Raw genomic sequence first — 19,595 nt, forward strand, 5'->3', positions numbered from 1 at the left:
ATGATTAGTTTACAGTCGATGCTAAATTAACTAGAGGGATGCAGATTCGGTCAGTGAAAGGTCCTCTGCCATGAAGTGAAGTCCGTTTTATTTCTATAGCGCATGATACAATACAGATGGTTTCAAAGGAGCTTCACACACATAAAATAACTTGCAAATGTCAACAATTATGAAATGACTAATGTAGAGCTGTTTTGCAGTTGAAATTAAAGACAATAATGTTATTATTCAGCTCAATTCTGTTCATCTTTTGCTTCTGATAGTCAATCAGTCAAATCAATAATATTTCTGAATGTTAATTGTCATTGCCCAACTGAGCAGCCAAAGGCACTTGATCTCAAGCTACAAATCAGACAAAACATGTAGGCTACTCATTTACAGTGATCTTGCTGAAAAGAAGAAACCCAGTTGACTCTCTCACACCTGTATCTTTGCACTAGCTTGATTTCACTGTCCAGTATTGGAACTTTGAATTGTAATATTCTACTTCTGTCTTCTTAGGATAAATAATATATACCATCTCAACAATGTCCTGAAAGTATACCTTAACCAGAGTTTGTGTATCACCATGGTCCTCAAAGTATGACTTGATCAGAGTTTGTGTTTAATGTCCCCAAAAGCGACATATAAAATAATGTCCATAAAGTGAAGGTAAAATGTCAGGTCTTTAAGGAAGGCTTTTATTGATCAAATCAAGTGATATTTGTGATGACAGCTTCTCCAGAAGTGCAGTCATATCTTTCTTTAGTCTCTAGACCCTTCAGAAAGGGGTGTCCCTAAAGGTAGGGTTTCCAGTCATACGTCCTCACATTGTGGTTAAGTAGGTATGTGTGTGTGTGTGTGTGTGTGTGTGTGTGTGTGTCTTTTTTAATAGGGCATCAGAGAAGATGCTGAAAATCTAGTCACTCCCAAACACAGAGACGTGCACAATGAAATTTTCTTTAGCCAAAAGCACAGCATTTTATCTTCATGCACAGTGACGCTGGAACAGAGAGAGTTATTCGTGCTGACTGATTGAGCTGATCATGACTCGTTACGAATAGAGTGAATGGATGTATTCTAACAAGCAATTAGAAAACTAACAGAGTAACATATCGAGCATCAGTCAGTGAGATGTGAGTCAAAGATGTTCTGCTTTACTTAGAACTATACAAGTTACTTTAGAACTGTACTTCAGCTTTATAAAGTAGATTTTTGTAGTTGTTTTTTGGCGGATATTATAGTTCAGAGGCTGTTGTCATCTTAGCACAGGTAAAGTGAAAGCATAACTCTGAGTAATGCTTTGAGTCTGAACAATTTTTTTTGCTTGTTTCTTTTCATATTTAAATATATGTAAATATAATTTAAATACATGACTCAGGGTTGTTGTTTTTTGTTTGTTTGTTTTTTACACACAGCCAACATAGTCAAAAGTGAATCTGTTGCAACAGACTACTTTTTGTGAAAGGATTTTGTGAACAGATCACCTTAATGCTGCTATCTAGAGACAGAATGTTTTTTTTAACTGAATGAAGTTGGATGTTTTTGCTGTTCCTCACTGTTGAGACAGAGGTCAGTTTGTTTAATTCATTCTCACGCATTAGTGAAACTGCATGTGTTAATGTGTCTGTTCTACTGTAATCGAAGAGCATTTTCAGATGTTGAGAGTTTTTCTTAGTCTTGGCAGCCTTTAATTATTTGCAGATAAAATTCAGACTAGCTTTTACAGACACACAGAAAGTAACAAAAGCAGAACTAACCTGTGACAATGTGTCTGCATTGATAGTTTAGTAAAACCATAAATAGATCATACAGTGACCACTGTAAAAGTGAAAAGTGCTTTCTCAGAGATGAAAGCACATCAGGATGGCAGCAGTTCACTTGCCTGGTCTGAACCCGAGTCCGGTTGCTCCCCCCTCCCCCTGCCGCCGCTGGACCGTGTTCATATTATAATATTTGAGTCCGAACCGCGGTTCGCTTGCGTCATCAAGCCAGCAGCTGTTTACCCCGTTGCTTGGTAACAACAGCGCAGGAGAAGGCGGCAAATGCATAGCATTACTCTCTGCACTTTTATGTATTACGTTTTTGAACTGTTCGTTTTGTTGATAAAGCTTCGGTACATAACGGCACTTGCGTCTGTCTTACGAATGTACTGAAAATGCTCTAAAGAACGTTGAAGGTGAAAATAAATGAGATGTACAGCTCTCTACTTGCAGTGCGTCAGTCACGCTCATCAGGAAAGTGAGTGAAACACACAAACACACATTTTCATCAAATAATTTGTCATTAAAAGCGTGTCACTTCCGCGATTTGGTATGATTGCGTTCACATGAGCAACAACCGTACCAGAGTTCACATGAAGTGTACCCCAGACCACCGTTTTTAAGCGGACTCGGGTACAGTTCACGGGTGCGCATCCGAGTACAGAAGACAGCGTTCACATCATCCGAACGAACCGAATTTTCACGCCAATCGACCCCGGGTGCGCACCAAAAGTGCTAGTGAGAATGCACCCTTAATATTAACTTGTTTTTTGAACTGTTGTATAAAATCAATATCACATTTATTATTATGCTGGCTTTGGGAGAAAAACGTCACCCTTCGAGTGATAGCAACTAAATGAAATTATAAAAACATTTTCTGCCCCATATCTTGAAAAATGTGATAATTCTAGATTTATGTTGATCTAAAACTAGATCATCACATAATGTATGCGCGCACTCTGTAAGTGTTTTGTTTGCTATTGGCAATATTTACTCATTGAAACCACACATATATAGCACATCAATACCATGGTAAAAAATTTACTTTAATATGGTTTTTATTTTGTATTTAAATGAAAAAAAGTGGTATATACATAAATGCACAAACACTAATCACTGGAAAATATATTGTATTTCTTCTTTAATACATTTAATATATGTATATTAAATGAAATTTGATATTAATATCCCACATGGCATTTATGACACTGCATGGTGTTGTTAACATTAGTGTTACTACAGTAAATCTGTGGTAGGTTAAATGATGGCAATTTGTAGATTGAAAAGAAAAGCCTTCTGACTATATCATCCTTGCAAATTTCCTCCTGTTTGTCAGTGCTGTTTGGACTGGATTTAAACTAGTTTAAACCACATTTGTGTTCTTTGCTGATTTCAAGCGCTTCATACCAGATCTAACAGCGCTGTAGTGGTCGCGTGACTGACACTGATCAGCGGGAGTCTGCCATTGGAATTCTTAGCCAAGTGAACAACGCAATCATCTTTGTTATCATTTTATCGCCCAGCCCTAATTCAACACAAAAAAGTTAACGGAGAATACACATTCATGTCTTTACTTTAAGACATTATTTTGTGGCATACTGTCTCTCCAAAATGTGAAGGTGCTTTCAAGTGATTGAAACAGTCCTGCTTTTTGCCCTGTGCAGTCAATGATGGGGTGAGGGGGAAGGGCAGCTACTCTGGTTCCGCTAATCTTTTTGGGTGGCTGCAGCATTTTTTTTCTTTGTTTTTTTCACTTCTTAAACTATTGTGAATTTACATTATGCATTTAAATCAATAATACCCATTTCAAATTATCCTAGGGGTGGCTACAGGGGTGACTAGAGTTTATCTGATCCACTGATCACACACTTTTCCGGCCTCTTATTGCTACCTGTCCCAAATTTTTTGGAATGTGTAGCTCGCATGAAATCTAAAATAAGACAATATTTGGCATGACATTTAAAAATGTCTCACTTTTCAACATTTGATACATTATCTATATTCTATTGGGAATAAAATATAAGTTTATGAGATTAGTAAATTATTCCATTCCTTTTTAACTCACAATTTGTACAGTGTCCCAACTTTTTAAGAATTGGTTTTTTATATTGTGAATGTGTTTGTGAGTCTGTCAGGACAGTATGGTTTTACTAAATTAGTTCTACTTTTTCATTATTCCCCATGTCTAAAAAAGGATTTGTCATCTATTTGTTTAGCACTGCTTGCAAAATGAGTCTCAGTGAGAAGAGAGAGAAGAAGGATGTTTACACACATAAAGCAGCATCTCCAGAGCCCAGCTTTGTGTCTAAGAAGAGTAACACATCCATGGATTATCCTCTTCAGTTCAGTCATGGAGCAGAGACCTTCCACACTGAGTGAGCCTTGATCATTTTCAGTTGTTTGGTGTTTGAAACACCCATTAATTCTGCATGTACAATGACTAAGGAAAGGAAAAATGTAAATTTGGATAAGTCTCACTTCTTTTAGTAGACCCACAGTGTATACAAGCAAAGACAAACAAAACAGTATCTTTTTTATGGCCAATAAAATGGATATTTGGGTTGGGTTGATAGACGATGATGTTTTATAGTTAGAGGCAGTGCTCAATTTGTAAATTGCGAGGTCCCGGAACAAAACGGGGAAACGGATCCGGCATGTGATTACAGAAAGGAAAGGTAACGGAGCAAAATGGTCCTAAATTTAGGTGGGGGAGTGTGTGTAGCTATATTGAATGGTTTAATGATTGTCAAAGCTTTCAAGTTAATAATGAGACAAATCCTGCATTTTTTTCCAATAGATCCACACAAACTTTAAGATTAAATCAGTCATTCAGAACCAGCTTCTCATCAGCGCATCTTCACTACAGTGACCTGCTGCACGCTGCGATACAAGACTTTCTCTCACATTTCGGGACAGCCGACAGAACTTCCACTTGACTAATCGGGTCATTGTTGCATTGTCACAAAAAATATCGGGTCGTTTTTTGTAGGCAAATTCTGTTATATAAAATATCTCGCTTGGCATTGAACTTTGAGCTTTAGCATTTTACAGATATTATTTATACTCTAACAACAACATTACACAATAACTAAAGTTTGAAACATGGATCACGAAGAAGGGGACCTTTAAGGTTCATTCGTGGCTGTGATCTGCTTTTATTTGTGTGCAGTCACAATATCAACAAATGTTGTGCTTTTGTAGAATGGGGAAAAACAACATGATGTGTTTTCTGCCGTGTCGTCTTTATCAGGAGAACAAAAATGAACCGACACTCAGTGAAAACATGCCTCACAGACATGATAAATAAATCTATATGAGGATTTAAATGACTACATAATGAAATAAAACAAATCGAAAACAACTGTTTCATTATAATCATAATCATAATCCATAAAAGAGCACTTCTCTTTAAAGGCGCGTCTAATGGAGACAGTGAGTCAGGATCGGCAATTCATCCTCGTGACACAGAATCAGAAAACACTAGTTTATTAGTAAATAATTCAAATATCTCCTTACTATTTCCCCCTGTCACATTTATGATCGTTACTTTTGCTGGTGCTTTGCGGCAAGCTTAAGTTTGTATTTGAACGCAAAACTGTTCAGCTGCTGACGGTACACGAAACACCGTTGAGTCGTTCTTGACAGTCGTGGCAGCACGGACTCGTGTTGTTTTCATCAGGGCGGCAATTATTATTATTTTTCCATCACTAATGGATGTATGTATGTATGAAATATAAAAATAAGGAGAAGCCTAAAACAGACCCGACCCATGTCTGAACTATGATGTGAAAATGTACCCGAGGCCTGCCTGAGTGGCGTAAAAAGGAGGAGGGGGGTCCACCAAATGAGGTGCCGGATCGGATTCGGAGGTGCCGGATCCAGATCTGGCTTGTTCCGGCACAAATTAAGCCCTGGTTAGTGATATTGCCAACGGATGCCAAGACAATAACAATAATAATTATAAGTATAACAATTATTAGGGGCCAAGCACCGAAGGTGCGAAGGCACCTATTGTGTTTGTTGGCGTTATTAGGGGCCAAGCACCGAAGGTGCGTAGGCACCTATTGTTTCCGTTGGCGTTATTAGGGGCCAAGCACCGAAGGTGCGTAGGACCCTCTTGTTTTTGTTGGCGTTCTTATTATTATTATTATTATTCTTCCGACTGGGGGTCTATGGCAGCCCATAGAACCGAATGCGGGAAAGTTGTAATGGTTTGACATTCTTATAGAGGACAGTGCCAACATTAAGTACACCAATTTTGGTGTGTCTAAGACATTCCCTCTAGCGCCACCAACTGTCCAAAATTTCACTTTAATTTTGTTAATAACTTTTTGACCGTAAGGCCAATCATCAAAATTCTTTTTTCATCTGATTTCTGAGCTCATGCCGATTCGATTGCACCATAGCAAATCATTTTCCGTCATAGAAATGTGGCCGTAATTTTGAATTTTTTTAAAAACCTACTTTTTCGAACTCGTCCTAGACGGTTTGTCCGATTCACACGAAAATTGAACCAGATCATCTTCAGTCAGTGCTGACCAAAAGTTATGCAAATCAAATTGATTTGTCAAACCGTTTTCGATAAACGCTCAAACAAATTTTACGTAACGCTTGCAAAAACAGTCGTAAGGCTGTATCTATGCAACGATTTATTCTATTCTGACCAAACTTGGTACATGTCATAACAAGCATGACCTGAGGCTACATGCTGTGTTTCGGCGCAGCGCCACCTACTGGTCCAGAGATATGAAAAATTGCTATTTTTGCTTATAACTTTTGAACAGTTTGTCCAAAAATCATAACATTTGTCTTGTTAGATTCAGGGCTACATGCCAAGTCGACTGATATCCAATTTTACCATTTTGGCCATTTTGACTGTCGGCCATTTTGAATTTTGTGCTAAAATGCTGTATTTTAAGAACACATCAACGGATTGTTACGAAACTTGGTATGGGTCATCAGCACAATGTCCTGAAGGAGCGTGAGAAGTTTCGAAACAGCGCCACCTAGTGGTGATCTTCTTTTTTTAAATGCTTATAACTTTGGGTGTGGTCGACTTATTTTCACCAGACTCATTAAATTGGACTCCTGAAACCTTACCGAGTCCTACGATACCAAACATGCTAGGTTTCGCCTTACGGTTTGTGTAGCGTTGTGATTTAGCGCTTAAAAAACATTTGGCTATATCTTCGAAACCGCTTGTCTGATCGAGACGAAACCACCATCAGAAGTTCGGAAACATAGGTCGATAGCTATACGCCAATGCCCAAATGCCAAAATATTGATAGTAAGGGGTAGTAATATTCAATCAAAGTCAAGAGTCAGTCATTTTTTACGTGCTTTTTCATATAAATGTCTATAACTCTGAAGTGAATTGAGATATTTTCACCAAAATTGACACACATATGTATGGGCTCACTCTGAGCAAACATAAAAAAAATGGTGGGACTGAGCCTCTTGGTGGCGCTATAATAGAACAAAACATGAAATTCTCATTGACTTCAATATAGTTTTGTGAAATAAAATGCTATACTAAACAAATGCATTGGTGTAATGTTACGAAACTCAGAATGTGCCAACAACACCATCCCCTGAAGGTACTCAAAATATTTTGAAACAGCGCCACCTAGTGGTCAAAAGTTATAACTTAATTTACATAAAGGCTAATAACTTTTGAATAAATCTGGCTATTGACATCATGCTGGTCTTCATAGATTCCTTGGGTCACGCCGAGAACATAGATATAAAGTTTTTCTTATTTGGCTGAACTTCCTGTCCGCCATTTTGATGAATGTTGAAAACCTACTTTTTCGAACTCCTCCTAGACCGTTTGTCTGATTTTCACCAAATTTGACGTGGATCATTTTCAGACCATCCTGGCAAAATGTTATGGATTTCGTATCGATATACGAAGCGGTTCTCATTTAGCGCATCAACGAATTTGCTGGAAGGGTGCCAAAATGCATTTGAGGCTGTATCGCTGCAAAGCTTTGACATATTTGCACCAAACTTTGTATTTGTCATCGTCACCTCACACTGACCTTTCCAAACTAATTTGGTAACAGCGCCACCTATTGATTACACGTGATAAGCAAATAAATCCTATTACTAGTTGTTGTGTTTATTGTTTTCAAGCCATTTTGCCTAAAATAATCTTAAAACTGTCTTAATTACTCATTCCTGCCATTCGTCTGAAGCTTTCTTCTGTAGTGCTTGGCCCCGTTATTGCTGCTTGCAGCTATATTTAGGGGCCAAGCACCGAAGGTGCGAGGCACCTATTGTTTTTGTTCCGGTTCTTATTATTATTATTATTATTATTATTCTTCCGACTGGGAGTCTATGGCAGCCCATAGAACCGAATGCGGGAAAGTTGTTTTGGTTTGACATTCTGATAGAGGACAGTGCCAACATTAAGTACACCAATTTTGGTGTGTCTAAGACATTCCCTCTAGCGCCACCAACTGTCCGAAATTTCACTTTAATTTTGTTAATAACTTTTTAACCGTGAGGCCAATCAACAAAATTCTTTTTTCCTCTGATTTCTGAGCTCAAGCCAATTCGATTGCACCCTATACAGTCATTTTCCGTCATAGAAATATGGCCGCCATTTAGAATTTTTTTAAAAACATACTTTTTCGAACTCGTCCTAGACGGTTTGTCCGATTCACACGAAAATTGAACCAGGTCATCTTCAGGCAGTGCTGACCAAAAGTTATGCAAATCAAATTGATTCGTCAAACCGTTTTTGATAAACGCTCTAACAAATTTTACGTAACGCTTACAAAAACAGTCGTAAGGCTGTATCTCGGCAACGACTTATCCTATTCAGACCAAACCTGGTACATGTCATAACAAGCATGACTTGAGGCTACTTGCTGCGTTTCGGCGCAGCGCCACCTACTGGTCCGGAGATATGGAAAATTGCTATTTTTGCTTATAACTTCTAAACAGTTTGTCCAAAAATCATAACATTGGTCTTGTTAGATTCAGGGCAACATGCCGAGTCGACTGATATCCAATTTTACCATCTCGGCCATTTTGACTGTCGGCCATTTTGAATTTTGTGCTAAAATGCTGTATTTTCAGAACGCATCAACGGATTGTTACAAAAAATGGTATGGGTCATCAGTACAATGTCCTGAAGGAGCGTGAGAAGTTTCGAAACAGCGCCACCTAGTGGTGATCATCCTTATTTAAATGCTTATAACCTTGGGTGTGGTCGACTTATTTTCTCGAGACTCACCAAATTGGACTCCTGAAACCTTACCGAGTCCAACGATACCAAACATTCTAGGTTTCGCCTTACGGTTTGTGTAGCGTTGTGATTTAGCGCTTAAAAAACATCTGGCTATATCTTTGAAACCGCTTGTCTGATCGAGACGAAACCACCGTCAGAAGTTCGGAAACATAGGTCGATAGCTATACGCCAATGCCCAAATGCCAAAATATTGATAGTAAGGGGTAGTAATATTCAATCAAAGTCAAGAGTCAGTCAATTTTTACGTGCTTTTTCATATAAATGCCCATAACTCTGAAGTGAATTGAGATATTTTCACCAAAATTGACACACATATGTATGGGCTCACTCTGAGCAAACATAAAAAAAATGGTTGGACTGAGCCTCTTGGTGGCGCTATAATAGAACAAAACATGAAATTCTCATTGACTTCAATACAGTTTTGTGAAATAAAATGCTATACTAAACAAATGCATTGGTGTAATATTACAAAACTCAGAATGTGTCAACAACACCATCCCCTGAAGGTACTCAAAATATTTTGAAACAGCGCCACCTAGTGGTCAAAGGTTATAACTCAATTTACATAAAGGCTAATAACTTTTGAATTAATCTGGCTATTGACATCATGCTGGTCTTTTTAGATTCCTTGGGTCAAGTCGAGAACATAAAATACAAAGTTTACCTTATTTGGCTGAACTCCCTGTCCGCCATTTTGATTAATGTTGAAAACCTACATTTTCGAACTCCTCCTAGACCGTTAGTCCGATTTTCACCAAATTTGACGTGGATCATTTTCGGACCATTCTGGCAAAAAGTTATGGATTTTGTGTCCATATAAGAAACGGTTCTCATTTAGGGCATCAAAAAATCTGCTGGAAGGGTGCCAAAATGCGTTTGAGGCTGTATCTCTGCAATGCTTTGACATATTTGCACCAAACTTTGTATGTGTCATCGTCACCTCACACTGACCATTACAAACTAATTTGGTAACAGTGCCACCTATTGGTTACACGTGAAAAGCCAATAAATCCTATTACTAGTTGTTGTGTTTATAGTTTTCAAGCCATTTTGCCTAAAATAATCTTAAAACTGTCTTAATTACTCATTCCTGCCGTTCGTCTGAAGCTTGCTTCTGTAGTGCTTGGCCCCGTTATTGCTGCTTGCAGCTATATTTATTATTCTTCTTCTTCTTCTTCTTCTTCCGCCGCAAGTCTATGGCAGCCCATAGAACCGATTGCGGGAAAGTTGTATAATTTGGCACACTGATAGAGGACAGTCCCAGCATTAACTATAGCAAATTTGAAGTCTCTAACTCCAACTCTCTAGCGCCACCACTTGTCCAAACTTTCAATGTTTCTATGCTAATAACTTTTGAACCGTAAGCCAGAAAATGAAAATTCTTTTTTCTTCTGAATCCTTGGCTCATGCCAAGTCGAATGAACCCCAAAATTCAAAAATCGCAAGGTTTAGTTTTTTCGCTATTTTCAATTATTCGACAAACCTACTTTTTCGAACTCGTCCTAGACGGTTAGTCTGATTGCCACGAAAATTGTCTCAGATCATCTTCAGACCAGGCCGGCAAAAAGTTATGGAATTCAAGTTGATTCGTCCAACCGTTGTCGAATGACACGTAAACTAATTTGACGAAATGCACGCAAAAATGCACGTGAGGCTATATCTCGGCAACAGTTTGTCATATTGAGACCAAACTTGGTGTGTGTTTTAACAAGCATGAACTGAGACTACCTGCAGTGTTTCGACACAGCGCCACCTAGTGGTCAGGAGATATGAAAAATGCATATTTTGGCTTATAACTTCTGAATGGTTTGGCCAAAAATCACACAACTGGTCTCTTTAGATTCAGTGAGTCATCTCGAGTCGAATGATATCCAATTTTCCCGTGTCGGCCATTTTAGGCGTCGGCCATTTTGAATTATGTGTTAAAATGCTGTATTTTTTGAACGCAGCATCGTATCGTTTCGCAAATAATTACAAAAATATTCGGCTCCATGCCCTGAAGGTACTCAAAAAGTTTGGTGGCAGCGCCACCTTGTGGCCAATAGTTATAATGAAATATCACATAAATGCTAATAACTTTTGAATAATTTAGACTATTAAAATTAAAATGGTCTCGCTATATTCTGTGGGTCATGCCGAGAGCATTGATACCAATTATGTGAAAATTGGCCATACTTCCTGTCCGCCATTTTGCTTAATGTTGAAAACCTACTTTTTCGAACTCCTCCTAGACCGTTAGTCCAATTTTCACCAAATTTGACGTGAATCATCTTCAGACCATGCTGGCAAAAAGTTATGGATTTCGTGTCGATATACGAAACAGTTCTCATTTAGCGCATCAACGAATTTGCTGGAAGGGTGCCAAAATGCATTTGAGGCTGTATCTCTGCAACGCTTTGACATATTTGCACCAAATTTTGTATGTGTCATCGCCACCTCACACTGACCATGCCACAGAAATTTGGTGACAGCGCCACCTATTGGTCAAGAGTAATAAACCATTCATTAACCATGAATAATTACACTTGTAAAAATGCTAATAACTTTTTATTGCATTAGCCCATTCGAATGGAACTGGGCTCAAAATATTCCCTGGTTTATGCCGATAACATAGATACCAAATATACCATAGTAAGCTGAACTTCCGGTCCGCCATTTTGATTTATGTTGAAAACCTACTTTGTCGAACTCCTCATCAACCGTAGGTCCGATTTTCACCAAATTCGAATCAAATGATCTTCAGACTATGCTGACTCAAAGTTATGGCTTTTGAGTCGATAGACAAAACCGTTTTCGCATACCACATCGACGAATTTGAGGCACAATGAGAAAATGACACTTGAGGCTGTATCCCTGGAATGCTTTGGCATATTGACACCAAACTTTGTGTGTGTCATTGAAAAGTCACACAGAGTACACCAAATTGATTTTATAACAGTGCCACCTATTGGTCAAGCTTGATAAGCCAAGTAATCATGCTACTAGAGGTGGTATTATAATTTTTTTTTGCCATTTCAATTACAATAATTCCAAAATTGCTGTTATTGCTCATTAATGAATTTGGTGTGATGCTTCATGCGATGCTTAGCTCCTACATTTGCCGTTGGAGTGCTTGGCCCCGTAATTGCTGCTTGCAGCTATATTTATTATTATTCTTCCTCTTCTTCCACCCCAAGTCTATGGTAGCCCATAGAACCGATTGCGGGAAAGTTGTATAATTTGGCACACTAATAGAGGACTGTCTGAACATTAACCGTAGCAAATTTGAAGTCTCTAACTCAAACTCTCTAGCGCCACCAATTGTCTAAACTTTCAAAAACTTGATGCTAATAACTCTTGAACCGTAAGCCACAAAATGAAAATTCTTTTTTCCTGTGATTCCTTGGCTCATGCCGAGTCGAATGGACACCGAGATTCAAAAATCGCAAGGCTTCGTTTTTTCGCTATCGTCAATTGTTCGTAAAACCTACTTTTTCGAACTCGTCCTAGGCCGTTGCACCGATTGTCACGAAAATTGAATCAGATAATCTTCAGACCATGCTGGCAAAAAGTTATGGAATTCAAGTTGATTTCTCAAACCATTTCCGAATAGCTCATGAACGAATTCTTCGAAAAGCACCCAAACGTGAAGGTGAGGCTATATCTCCGCAACGGTTTGGCCTATTGAGACCAATCTTGGTGGGTCTTTATAACAACCATTCCCTGGGACTACCTGCAGTGTTTCGGCGCTGTGCCCCCTAGTGGTCAGGAGATATGAAAAATGCATGTTTTTGCTCATAACTTCTGAACGGTTTTGCCAAAAATCACAAAAGTGGTGTCTTTAGATTCAGTGCATCATTCCGAGTCGAATGATACCGAATTTTCCCAATTCGGCCATTTTGGGCGTCAGCCATTTTGAATTTAGTTGTAAATTGCTGTATCTTAAGAATGAAGTTCCGTATCGTTTCGCAAATAATTACAAAAATGTCCGGCTCCATGCCCTGAATGTACACAAAAAAATTGGGGGCAGCGCCACCTTGTGGTCAATAGTTATAACGATTTTTCGAAAAATGCTAATAACTTTTGCATACATTAGCCTATTGTAACAAAACTGATGTTGATAGATTCCTTGGGTCATGCCGAGAACACAGATACCCCATTTGTCAATTTTGGCAAAATTTCCTGTCCGCCATTTTGATTCATGTTGAAAACCTACTTTTTCGAACTCCTCCTAGACCGTTGCTCAGATTTTCACCAAATTTGATTTGGATCATCTTCAGACCATGCTGGCAAAAAGTTATGGAATTTGTGTCGATACACGTAACCGTTTTCAATTAGCGTACCAACGAATTTGCTGGAAAGATGCCAAACTGCATCTGAGGCTGTATCTCTGCAAAGCTTGGAGATATTAACACAAAACTTAATATGTGACATTGTCACATCACATTGACCACGCCACATCATTTTGGTCACAGCGCCACCTATTGGTCAAGAGTAATAAACCAATCAATAACCGCTAATTATTACATTTCCAATAATGCTAATAACTTTTGATTGCATTAGCCTATTATCATGAAACATGTCTCAAAATGTTCCTTGGGACATGCCGACAACATACATACCAATTATGTCATATTAAGCAAAACTTCCTGTCCGCCATTTTGATTCATGTTGAAAACCTTTTTTTTTAAACTCATCCTCAACCGTTTGTCTGATTTTCACCAAAATTGAATCAGATCATCTTCAGACCGTGCTGACAAAAAGTTATGGATTTCGTGTCAATAGACGAAACCGTTTTTGTACAGCGCTGCTTCAGATGTCAGGCATCTTCACAAAATGAGTCTGAGGCTATATCTCTGCAAAGCTTTGTTGTAATTAAGCCAAACTTGTGTGTGCCATTGTCTAACATGGAGAATAGGCTCACAGACACTCACACACAGAAATGAAATGGTTCAACTATTATATGAATAATCAATAAGCATGATTACACACACACACACACACACACACAGAGAGAAGTACATGCCCACACATTTTGTTGTATGTAGATATTTGAAATAAATTATAGGTGACACACAACTCACAGAAAGACTTCTTTTCTTACATTTCTATGTCAGGTTTCATTGCATTCATATTCTGACATAATAGTAAACATTTGATATACATGTATGAATAAATTGTTGAACTTTCACTCAATGTGATCTTAAATGCTTGAACAGTAATATTAAATAATAGTAATATATATTTTTCTAGATGAATCAATCATCGAGACAATGAACTGTAATGTTTTAGTCTTTAGTGAGCCCATTAGTGGTCTTCCAGTGACATCTAGTGGTCGTAAATGCAATTTATCATACAACACTGTCTCTTTAACCTTTATAACTGTTATATGTTGTCTTAATTTCATTCCAAAGAAGCATACGCAATTTATGTATAATTTCACAGTCTAGATAATAGTACTGCACTGATTTTAAATAACCTAGATATAGCTGACAGTAAAAGAATAGAACAGAATTACAGACACACACAAACATGAAATGTTTAAACTAGTATATTAATACTCAATAAGCATGCTTAAACCCACACACAGATGCACACATTTTGTTATATATATAGATAATTAAAATAAATGATGGGTGATAAAACCTATTGCAAGTCTTCTGTTTTTATGGGCTTCTATGTCATTTTTCAGGTTTCATTGCAATCATAATCTGGCATAATTATAAACATTAGATATATCTGTATGAATAAATTGGTAAACTTTGACTCAATGTGATCTGAAATGCTTGAACAGTAATATTAAATAATAGTAATATACATTTTTTCTAGATGAATCCCTCAACAAGCCCATGAACTGTAATGTTTTAGTCTTTACTGAGCTCATTAGTGGTCTTCCGGTGACATCTAGTGGTTATAATTGCAATTTTTTATTCAACACTGGGTTTTGAAGCTTTATAAATATTACAGTGTTCTTTTTTACCTAATCTCTGTTAAATTTTGCATGATTGTTTAGAAAAAATACAGATCTAATGCATGTGTGATTATATTACCCCTTTTTTTTGCAGTTTAATGCCATTCACAACAGAAATCTTTTGTTTTTTAGGCCATTTTAACTGTTATAGCACCAGCTATTTTCTGATCTTAATGAAACTTTGCATGCTTGGTGGGTCATCTTTCACATGTTATAACCAAGTTTCATAAAGTTTTGAGTTTTTGTTTCAGTTTTATAGGCTTTAGGTTACATGTGGCCACGGCCCTTTCCTAAATGACCTCTTATAGCTAACCAAAGGACAAAATGCAACATATTTTTGAAAATTATTGATCTAGAGAGTCCAGAGAATATTATTGCAGTGGTTTGATCAAGACTGAACAAAAAACCAGGTGACCCAAAACATTCAAATTCGTGGACCAATTTTACGAAAAAGGCTATAACTCGGGAACAAAATGAGTTATCTTCACCAAACTCAGAACTCATATGCATGAACAAAAACTTTAGTCAAATTATTATTTTTTTTCCATATCTGCCACTTGGTGGCGCTACAGGATGAAAAAAAATCAAATGGCTATAACTAAGCAACCGTTGATCCAATCAACTTGAAAATTGATATGGCCCAATGTGGCACAAGTGCTCTATGAGGAATTTCACTTATCTTAAAAAACATGGCCGCCATTGGCCAAACAACTTTAAGCACCTATTTGACAAGGTTAATGGAAGTCGATCGGAACGAAACTCGGTGGGCATGTTCGACTCATTGCCCTAAAGGTCTGTAAGTATTTTGAAAGAAATTGCCAACAACATTGTCACCTCCCACAGAACACAACAAAGCGATTTGATTACAGCGCCACCTATTTTCCAAAAATTATAATGCATCATTTTACTGGAGTTTTACTGGCTGTTTCAATTACACTCTTCCAATAATTGCTTTCCTTACTCGTTGCATTTGGTCTGATGCTCCATGCCATGCTTAGCTCCTCGCTGTGGAACTTTTATTAACGATTTTCAGCCATTTCAATTACAATCATGCAATTATTAATTTCATTATTCATTGTTGCATTTGGTCTGATGCTACATATGCTTAGCTCCTGATGTTGCCGCTGGAATGCTTGGCCCCGTGATTGCTGCTTGCAGCTATATTTATTAATATTGTTATTATTATAATAATTATTATAATTGTTAGAATAAATGTATTATGTTATTACATTATTATAAACTTTAAAGACTGACTTGAAAAAAAAATGTTTATCCTAGGGGTGGCTACAGGGGTGGCCAGAGTTTATAGAGTGGTGGCTGTGGCCACCCCTTGGGTTGTCTCTGATCACAGAATCAAAAACAATTAGGAAGTGCAGAAGAGTTGATCATAACATCACAATCCTGAAAATCATAAATTGATTCAGATGTTCAGATTGATTCTAGCATCCACTTCTGAAAATAACTGGGAATCGAGTTGAACAGCTTTTGATGGGTGATTATTCATCCAAAACTTTGTGGCTTACAAACCCGATTCCAAAACAGTTGGGACACTGTACAAATTGTGAATAAAAACAGAATGCAATAATGTGGATGTTTCATATTTCAATATTCTATTCAGAATAGATGACATATCAAATGTTTAAACTGAGAAAATTTATAATTTTATGATTTTAAATTTCATAGCATCAACACATCTCAAAAATGTTGGGACATGGCCATGTTATCCTATTCTTGTCTAATACAGGCTTCTAGTTGCTCAGCAGTCTTAGGTCTTCTTTGTAGCATCTTCCTCTTTATGATGCTCCAAATGTTTTCTATGGGTGAAAGATCTAGGCCCGTATTCATAAAGAATCTTAATGCAAAAAGTAGCTCCTAGTGACAAAATTCTAAGAAAATTCTTAGAAATGTGGGCTTTTACTCTTAAAATTAAAGAAAAAATCCTAGTAAAGAAAAAAGTAATTCAGAAAGCATCTTAACCCTTAAAAGAGGTCTTAAGGTCAAACTTGTTAGGAGCACAGACAGGGACTTTTAAGAGGCTTAAGAGTTTCTTTAGCAGAGGAGAAAATGGCAGAAAGACGAAGAGGCAGAAGACATGTGTTGCAGACAATGGATGACAGTGAGTTAATAAGAAGCTGTAGATTAGATCGTGCAGGGATCATGTTTGTGACTGATCTTATTAGAGACGTGCTAACATCTCCGACACGGCGCAGAAATGCCTTAGTGCCAGAAATTAAAGTAATCACTACATTACGATATTTGGCAACTGAGAAAATGCAACAATGCAATATGATGACTTGGGTCTGTCAGAACCTTCTGTAAGCAGAGTGATCACACAAACAATTACAGCACTTTCAGAACATCTTATTGTGTCGCAGTTCATTTCGTTTCCACTGGACATTCCCACCTTGCAGGCTCAAAAAACTGCATTCATGAATATAGCAGACTTATATGTGTGCACAAGCAGGGGGAATAAACCGTTAATACGCTCCCATGTCTGCTTCTTGTCCCTTGCTGTGACACCCGACCCGAATTTTCCTTTAACTGGGCTAACAGTAAACACTGTTCCTCTGTCCAGTTTGGCTTTCTCGCCCTTCTTGGTTTTGATTCCATGTTTGATACATTAAAACCAACATTCAAGCCACCACTTAAATAAGACAGCAATCACTGTAATTGGAAAGAGTGGAACAATTTTTATAATTCTAAGTCAATCAAATACCTTATAGAGCTTGGGAAACTACGTCACTGCACATTGTATTCTGGGTAGTCGCGGCCATTTTTTGGGACACGCTTATCAGTAAAAGTGAAAGTGAAAGTGACATGACATACAGATCAAGTGTAAGATTACATATAAAGAAAAACTCAACAAGGAAGCAAAGATGCGGAATTTAGAAAAAAATCAAGACAATCAACGAACTCAATCTGCACGAACACAAAGAGTGGTCAGATGATCTTAAAGAGCTGCCGCTCGTAACCTTCCCCAGTGTCTTTTCTTACCTTGTTTGTAGTGTCAGAGCGTACACCTCTGATCAGTTTAAAAATGATAAATCTCTCGAGTCTCACCTGCAATTTACAAATGGATGGGTGCAGAACCTACAAATTTTCCGCGTCAACGAGCGAGTTACACTGCCCCTTTACTTTTTAATATGCGTTATTGTAAGCTGTACAAATTAACCTCAGTGTGTTATGATGCACAAATAAAGAGATACAGAATTGATCAATTTTGCCGTTTATTACTGTAACAGTTGGTGTGCAATATGCATAACACTGATAATGCAGGAGATGTGGTTCATGCATAGGTAACATTTAATGTAAGTCTGTCAAATCGATTAATCACATCCAAAAAAAAGTTGTTTATATAACGTACACTTCTGTATATTTATATATATATATATATATATATATATATATATATATATATATATATATATAAATGCACATACATACGTGTGTATATATCAGACCAAAAGGACAATCCTTCTTTTACTTCTTACTGCTGCTAACCAAGCCATGTGACGCCGCTTTGTTAACTCGGAGACCTGAGATCAAGGTGCGGTTTTACAGCGGGAAAGCTGAAAAATCGCACTCCATTCAAATAATTTTTCCATGCCGGTCATGAGTACGAGTATGGCAGTTAATTACACAACAAGGTTTTACCATTGTAACTTATTTTTTAGCTGTAGAGAGCAAACAATACAGTCTATTATCAATCCAATACAATACATACAGCAGCGTCCATGTCCCAAAGTCCCAGAATGCATTGCGTTGCTGACGTCATGTTCCCAAACTCTATAGGAAATTAAAAGCATGGTAAAAAAAAACATGTGTGTGTGTGTGTGAGAGAGAGAGAGAGAGAGAGAGAGAGAGAGAGAGAGAGAGAGAAAGAGAACAGTCAAATAGGAAAAATTACGCATGTAAATTCAAAGTGAGAATTAGAATAGACCCTATACTTAAAATCACTCTTTTTTTCCTTCTTGGACAACCAACCAATCACAGTCTTCAAAAGATTGAGTCATACATAGCAACCGGGTCAACCCCGCCTCCTCACTATGATGAAAGTTTTTGTCTTTTCCTTACTCAGAGTTGCTCTCAGATCGGTCCCGAATCGCTCTTAAGCTAAGACTCCTACATAAAATTTTTAAGCTAAATTAAGAGTTTTCTGACAGAATTCTTAGAATCTTAATGAATACGAGCCCTGGGCCCGTATCCCTAAAGATTCTGAGAATCCTCTCAGAAAGCTCATAACTTAACTCAAAAATTCCTTGCCAGGAGTTTTAGCTTAGAAGTGATTCCAGAACATTTTCAGTGAACTCTGAGCAAGGAATGGATGGAAAATCCTATCTTAGTGAAGTGTGGATGACCCGTTGCTAGGTATGAGTCATCATTTCAAAAGCCGTAATTGGTTGATCCTACAAGTTTGATGAAAATGAACTTTTGGTGATAATGAGCAAAGGATGTACCCTCAAATCAATAAACAATTATACACTCTAATCTTATGCAGACTATAATTGTAAATAATATTTCACATTCAAGAAAATATCTGGAAAATGAATAGTAAGCTGTAGGGGTTATAGCCTAACATTAGAATCTAAATATAGATTAAATACATAATTATATATACTAAATATATAATTAGAATCTAATATGT

General features: G+C 37.5%; 1 protein-coding gene across 1 annotated transcript in view; it reads left to right on the forward strand.

The window, feature by feature from the left end:
- The first annotated feature begins 3,984 nt into the window (after positions 1-3,984).
- LOC113100930 (NACHT, LRR and PYD domains-containing protein 3-like) overlaps positions 3,985-19,595 on the forward strand; it is a 48,406-nt gene continuing 32,795 nt past the window's right edge. The window contains exon 1 of the mRNA XM_026265417.1: positions 3,985-4,117. Within this exon, the coding sequence (XP_026121202.1) occupies positions 4,068-4,117 (50 nt within the window). The 5' untranslated portion in view covers positions 3,985-4,067. The remainder of the gene's footprint in view (positions 4,118-19,595) is intronic.

This window comes from Carassius auratus, unplaced genomic scaffold (assembly GCF_003368295.1).
Source record: "Carassius auratus strain Wakin unplaced genomic scaffold, ASM336829v1 scaf_tig00217411, whole genome shotgun sequence".
In the NCBI taxonomy this organism is placed as follows: Eukaryota; Metazoa; Chordata; class Actinopteri; order Cypriniformes; family Cyprinidae; genus Carassius; species Carassius auratus.